Raw genomic sequence first — 7,500 nt, 5'->3', positions numbered from 1 at the left:
ATCAATTGTCTAATTCTCTATGGTATTTATCAAACTGAGGGAGAAATGATGTTTCTTGTCAAGTTTTAGTAAATTTTGGAATTACCTTACAAAGCTACTTCAGAATTAATAAAAGTTAATATTGAGGATATATATACAATAAGAAAAATCATGACTAATTTAAATCTGGTATAGAAACCATCTGTTTAAAATACACACACAAATACATAACTATCATCCAGATCATAATAAATGCCAAAGAAATGTCTCACAAATTCTTTCCTGTTTAATCATCTTTGGTTCACAGACATTTAGGAAGGCACAGTATCAAGAGAGAACAAACAATTTACAACTTGCTACAAATATATACCCATTATACAGGATATTTGACAGCATCTAGTACACAAAATATCCAAGATCAGTTCTTGAATCTCTTCACTTCACTGTAAAAATACTATAAAGCATACAGTATGTACAAGGAAAGACTTCTATTAAAATTCACCATTCTATGGTGATGGAAGCCTGAGGAATTATATCTACTGCTTGAAGCTTCAGTTCAAATAAGGAAGTATTCTGTATATGTTGCTTGAAGCTCAAGTTCAAATAATCCTGCAACTTTTATGGTATTTTTAATGAAAAACACAGTAGCCAGCATCATCCTTTTAAACATCAGAATATTAGATAAGATTAAAATTGTTAACCTTTATAATATAGATAACCTAATACCTAAAAATAACCTAAAAAGTTTGGCCTACACTTTTTCCCTGATACTGTGTATAAGTCTTCAACGTTGAACTGAAATTTGCCATAGACTAGCCTAGAGATCTTATTTGAAAAAGTTGTTAACCCATTGGTCGTGGTATTAAGAGGACTTCATATCTATATATCAATAAACACAATTACCATATAGTACATAAATATTATGAAGCAAAAAAAAAAAGAAGAAGGAAAAATAAACATTGGGTTAAAAGTCATAACAATATACTGTAAATATATAAACATAATTATCACAGGCAAATTCACTGATTATTCAGGTACCAAAATATTCAATATTCAGAATCTCTACAATAGATTCCTTTGATTGCTGATTATATCTCAGATGAGGTATGATCCATTAGACTTGTGATATTATTGAACCTGGAGGTGGAGCCCCTTGTGCAATAATGAAAGAACCATCTGCAAGTGTATGTGCATGAGCAACTAATGTAGCAGCCATTGCTTGTTCCTCTGCTGCTTGCTGCTGCTGTTGCTGCTGCTGTTCAGCTGTAGGACAACCCAACTGTATTTTGTGTTTACGCCACATGTGCGCCTTGAGATTACCTTTGGTTTCTGAAGCATAATCACAGCGTGCACATGGGAATGGTTTCTCTCCTGTGTGGATTCGACGATGGACATTCAGTGTTTCTTTCCGTTTAAAGCTCTTATTGCAGAAGTCACACTGGAATTGTGGTTTTGTCTCATGAACCATACTGACGTGCTTTTTCAATGCCATAGCTCCACGCATGACTTTTCCACAAATATGACAGTTGACTTCTAGCTTTCTGTCTTCATGTTGCCTTTCATGCATGTTGAGTTTCCATTTTTTACTAAATGTTTCACCACAGTGACTGCATATGAAGAGACCACCTGTATCACCTACCTGGATATCATGCAAACTATACTTGTGTCTTGCTAATGACTTTGAGTTTGACATCTGCTTGTTACAGATCTCACATATAAGGTTACGCTTAATACATTGCCGATCAGGACACACAGGGTTGTCAGGACTAATTGGCAAAGTTAAATCTTCCCCTTTGCATTCTTTCTTCCGACAGAAGTTACAGCCTTTGGCTAGAAACACTGCCAAGCTAAGTGGAAGTGTTCCTCTGTCCTCCACTTGATCAACCATTATGTGCATAATCAACTCCTCATGAAATGATGGATTGACATACAGCTCTAGGTCTGACACAGCCCTACGTTTCAGGTCATTGCTAACCTGTTGGAAACACGCTTTTGTTAGAGCCCCTCCACTGCCAACCAGCAAGTCGTCTCCCCCACCTGCCATTCTGTTAACAAGGTCATCCAGGTCATGAGGTGCTGATGAATCATCAGGTAAAACATCGCCCTCCAGTAAGGGTGGCATCAAGGTGTCTTTACTTCCAGCTCCCCCTCCCCCTCCACCACTGGGGTCTGACCTGCCAGTTGACCTCTTCCCCATGCGGATCCAGTAGCGGTACATTGCTATCATGTGAACGTACTTTGGAATATGTTGGGGATCAATCTGATGATAATTGATAATTTGCATATCACCCACTGTGATTGTTTCCACCTCCTGAACAACCGAATCCCCTATGGAGGCTTTGCTGTATGCTTCGTCCACTAGGGGGTCTCCAGTGTGTGTGACTAATAATTCTACACTGAAGCCACTAGCTTCTGTATCTCCACTCCCCTGCTGGTGCATGAGATTCTTCTTTTCCAAAACATTATTCATGACTTCAGAGAAGAACTTGGTGAGGTCGTTCTGGTCAAATAACTTGGTGAGGAGGATGTCTGCATGCCAGAGAGTGATGATGTGTTGTGAAGTTCTGGCAATCTGAAGAGTTGTTGCAGAAGGATCAAAGAGTTCTTCAATTTTACCAAGGAAGGGTGTTAGGGCACTGTCGACTATCTTCTGGACTGACACCTGTGACAGAGATATTGAAGTGAATAAAAAGTGGCTTGAATATAAGAAAGTTCTTATCAAATATTACTGAAAATTTTCTTTCAGATGCATTTTTCTCATCTTCTCATTTTTTTAAAGCTCTAAATTACTTACTTTTATATTACATTACTCCATTCTATTTGCAGTACCAATGGATACCTATCTGAGGCACCAAACTCTAGCTAATAGTAAACAATCTTTTATTCTTACTCTCAATAAAGTGTCAGTAATCAAAATTAATGGTACATGTTCCAATTTTATCTATTCAAGTAATACCAGTTATTAGTCTCAAAAAAACTCTCCTTCTTCCCAATAACCTCTCTTTTCCTTTTTTCAGAACACACACCAACAGCTTTACCACCCTACCCCCTAAAACACATACAATTAATAAAAAAAAGAATACAGCCTTTTAACACAAACAAAAATGATTCAACCACAGCACTGACCTTCATTTTTCCATGTGCGTCGTCACCCCCTCCTTCATGGTCAGTGACAGTTCTCCTCCTCCTCCTCCTCTCCTCCCCTAATCCATCGTCTGGCCCTCCATCACCAGGGCCACCCGTGTCCGACAGCAGTGGCATCACAAGGCTCTCCAAGTCATCCTCACCAGGATCACGTTTGATGCGCTTCCTTGGTCTACGGGGCTCCTTCTCCTCAACCTGCAAGTGTCAAAGGGACTGCTATAGAAAAGTGCTATGGAAATAGTAATAGGAACATCATATATATATGTAAAATTATGTGATACATCAAATTATTAACCCATTGTGGACAGGGTGCCTAATGACCAAACTGGCAGTCAGGACGGGCGGTCTACAACACTGGTGGCACCAGCTTAAAATTAGAGTGATGAGGAAAGTGTTTTCTCTGCTCTCCAGGCAGCGCAGACTAGCCTAAAGATTTTTTTTTTTAAATCCACCACAAAATACAGGTTTAACCCATTGGAGCCGGTTGACGTGATGACACGTTTTGTGGTTTTCACGCCAGACGCCTGGGACGAGGTATGAGGGGAAGCCGCGCGCTCGGGTTGAGCGAGCGGGCAGCCCAGGCTCGCGGCTTGTGTGTCCAAGAATCTCGAGGCATTAGGCTTATGCGTTCGAGAACCCCAGTATTGCGACCATGCAGAGCTGGAACGGCCCCGGCGTGAATGGGTTAAGCTGACTTTGGAACTCTGTAACTCTGAAGCTAGTGCCGTTACAGCTATAATACTTCATGACTGTGTGCGTGCTTCAACTGTGAGCAATCCCGATGTCGTGTCATGTACACATTGACACTCATTCTTTAGGTCTAATTGGGGCCATCATGTATGTCATGACACCTATACTCAATGGGTCAATAATTAAATATGTGATTGTTTCATAAAATCATGAAGTATAAGTATTATATAAAAAAACTATCATTGTGAGATGTCAATAACTTTTCCTGTATTTCCTGTATATTGGATATCTATGTATGTGAAATATTGGAGCCATAACTTTTAACATGTAGTTTTAATATATATAATAAACAAAGGACTTATAAAGTACTATCAAAAAGTCATATATCAAGCTGAAGGGTTCCATTCCTTTATGAAGTAACAGAAAAAGTTATGATGAATAACAGCAAGATGCCATTTATATTCTTACAAACTTGAGATGATGTCTGTGTAACAATGCTTTTAATAAATACTAACAGCGAAAGAGCAAAGGAAGTTCTGTGTAAGTATGGAAAAAACACACTTTCAATTTTCCAGTTGAAGTTTAGGTACATGTGTGAAAAGACACTTTTTGAATCTACATTTTATCTGCATTTAAGCATTATAATTGAGTGCTAGGACAGATCTTGAGAAATTAGTCAATAGCTATCAAAAGTATCTGATTAAAATGATTAATCAAATAATAACATCTATCAATTGACCACAGGACTCCAAAGAGGTCTCCAATCTTCCTTATACAATTTTCAAATGTAATGTGATATTACAAAAATTATTATTTCACCATGATACAACTACAAATTTAATATTCAGCTTTTCAAAAACTTAAGTACCACCTTAACCCATTCATGTCGGGGGTATTCTAGCCTTGCAAGTTGCAATGCCGGGGCTCTCGAACGCATAGGCTTAAATCAATTAAATGATCGACGCCGTATGCTGGCACCCTGCCAGCGGGCCCTTGAATGCGCGGTACCAATGGTGTACCACCCGTCGAGAGAGGGTTAATATTTTGTGAAAGTAATTTTAAAAGAAGTATGAGGTGAGCTTAGACTGGTCCCATTATCTTATAACAGTTAAAATTTATTCTCACATCATTTACTATGAGAAGTGTACATATTTGACCCCTTGCCACCAGCAACACAATAGTTACTATGGTTCCTAAAGCCTGGCAATCAACATTTGGGTATCTCTCTCTAATGCACAAACAAAAACATACACTCACACAAATACAAAATGATGTTGATAATGATAATGATGATGGCAATGATGATAATAATGATAATGACTTATGATGATTATTCACAGAAATTAAAGTAATAATAATAATCAATAATAATGTTGATAATGATGATGATGATGATGATAATAATAATGATTATATTAACAAAATTAATAATAATAATCATAATTATCATAATAATAACAACAACAATAATAATAATAATAAATTACACAAAGGATTGTTACTACTACTGTTAATAATGATAATAAATAAATTGATGAATGAAAATAAATCAATCATCACCATTCCTTTCTCCCTGACTGGATAAATTTGTTGCTAGTATGTATGTACAAATGCAGTTGTTCTCTAATCTATTATTATATGCATTCTCACTTATTATGAATGAGAAATTTTACTATGTTAACCATCATCATGCATTAGTATAATGACATAATTTGGTGCATTCTAAATTGTTCTCTATAGAGTTTGCTTTACTCTATTAGTAAACCTATAAAAATATATCATTCCAGCCTTCCTAGTCTTGTCTGGCTTCATAAACTCCAAAACATACATATACAAATATACTAAAACTATTTGGGGGACAAAAATACCTCTCTTCCTGCCACCTCCTGATCATATAGTTCTAGGGCCTCCTTCATCTCAAACAGGGATAGCACCTTCCTTACAGATGCTGTGCCTTTGCCCCATAAAGTGCTCATGGAACCTAAGAAGAAAATCAAAGCAAAATACTTAAAAATCAATCTTGACTGAAAACGTGAAGAGTACTACTTATATATAATATGAAATAAATAACCTGAAAGGAGTCCTCTTCTCTCTCTCTGTACAGCTGGTGCTTTTATAGACAACCTAGAAACAAACATAAGTATTTCAATGAATAAGCTAAAGCAAACCAACTAAAAATATGAAAAGTAGATATAGACACTTTTCAAAATCTATATCCAGGTGTATAATTCCCTTTCTTACCTGTATACATAAATGAAACCACAGCATCAACGACATCAAAATTCACAGCAATGGGTAGAGTAAAACGGCAGAACTGGTATAAGTACTTCAACTTTTTTCTTCTCAAGTACATCTGTCTATAGAAGTATGGACTGCGAGCCACTAATACTGCTCTATGGGCCTGAGAATATAAGGAACTTAATTAAACTCAAAATATTTCTACAATACTTAATAGATGCTGTTATTAAAATTTTGCTTTATTATTTATTCATTTTCAAATCTTATGTTCTAAAATGGTGACTCTAAAATATATGAATTTCATATCAGTGTATACCATAAGACACTTTATTTCTCATGAATTATCTACTGCAATAAAAGAAACTCACATAAACCATCTGTCTTTTATCCATATCAACAAGTGCAGTATTACAATCAATACGCAACTGCCTCATCTGTTCCAGAGCATTGCCAAGTGAGGGGTCCGCGAACTGGTGGTAAGAGGGTTCTGTCGCCACATCCTCCAATCCATCTGTTGCCCCCCCATCATCCCACATGGGTGGTGGGGGAGGCTGTACCTTTCTCGGTCGCCCTAGACGGCCAGGTACTCTTTCAACTGGAGAAGTATTCAAGGGGTCTCGTGGTCCATATGCCACTACCTGTAGCAGATAATCAACCATCAGGAAAGGGTTTCTCTTAAGATTATTTTCTCCTTTCTCTAAATCAATTCTTTAATGATAGGTATTGCACTTGATTTTTTGCCTTTTTTCTTAATTTTCAAGTTAACATTAAGTATGCATAATCAATAATTTCAGTAAAAAAAAAAAAAAAAGGTTACTTTATCATTACATTCAACAAATGCAAGGAAAAATCTGCCCTAGGTATTTTTCAAAGAGAAAATCAGATCATTATATCGATGACACAGGGCAGTATGTATACATGCCATGGCAAGGTTAGGTTAGATATGCCAGCTACCAGATATACCTATTGTTACAATAAAAGCTATGATCAGCTAACAATGCAGGTGTGGAATTTTATGGTTCCAACACTGCTAATTCTCAGCTTCAATACTCCATTTGTCTAGAATTAAAGACAAAGGAGGGGAAAGCATTGTCCTTGCACTTCTTTCTTTTGTCTTGTGCTGGCAGTCTTAAAATTAACTTCAATGCAATAGCCAGTGTGCTCTGATTATTTCTAAACACCTTGGATTAATCACTTTACAGCTTGAATCACCATATGTAAACAAATAAAAAATAAGATTCTATTAATTTTCTTAACCCTTCTGAGACGGGCCACATCTAAGGATGCTTGGCTTGGGCTGGTAATTTCAAGATGTTGTGTTTTCCATTATTTTCTAGATTTATGGCATAATATCTGAGTCTATATATAATATTTTAGCAAAGTGATACTAATTAGCATTTACTATGATGCATTAGTTACATAACTGAAGGAATAACTAGCTTGTAAATT

The 7,500-nt window shown here is 36.6% G+C and overlaps 1 protein-coding gene across 2 annotated transcripts in view; it reads right to left on the bottom strand.

Annotated features, from left to right (window-relative positions):
- Positions 1-155: 155 nt before the first annotated feature.
- LOC122249214 (uncharacterized) overlaps positions 156-7,500 on the bottom strand; it is a 12,931-nt gene continuing 5,586 nt past the window's right edge. For both annotated transcript variants that reach the window (XM_043009901.2, XM_043009900.2), the window contains exons 5-9: positions 6,420-6,689; positions 6,055-6,214; positions 5,682-5,794; positions 3,106-3,318; positions 156-2,641 (exon numbers count right to left, since the gene is read on the bottom strand). In XM_043009901.2, coding sequence (XP_042865835.1) covers positions 1,094-2,641; positions 3,106-3,318; positions 5,682-5,794; positions 6,055-6,214; positions 6,420-6,689 — 2,304 coding nt within the window. In that variant the 3' untranslated portion in view covers positions 156-1,093. The remainder of the gene's footprint in view (positions 2,642-3,105; positions 3,319-5,681; positions 5,795-6,054; positions 6,215-6,419; positions 6,690-7,500) is intronic.

Source organism: Penaeus japonicus, unplaced genomic scaffold, assembly GCF_977035675.1.
Source record: "Penaeus japonicus unplaced genomic scaffold, GWHDUDI00000001_assembly GWHDUDI00000007, whole genome shotgun sequence".
NCBI lineage: Eukaryota > Metazoa > Arthropoda > Malacostraca > Decapoda > Penaeidae > Penaeus > Penaeus japonicus.
This window is presented reverse-complemented; position numbering and strand designations above follow the sequence as displayed.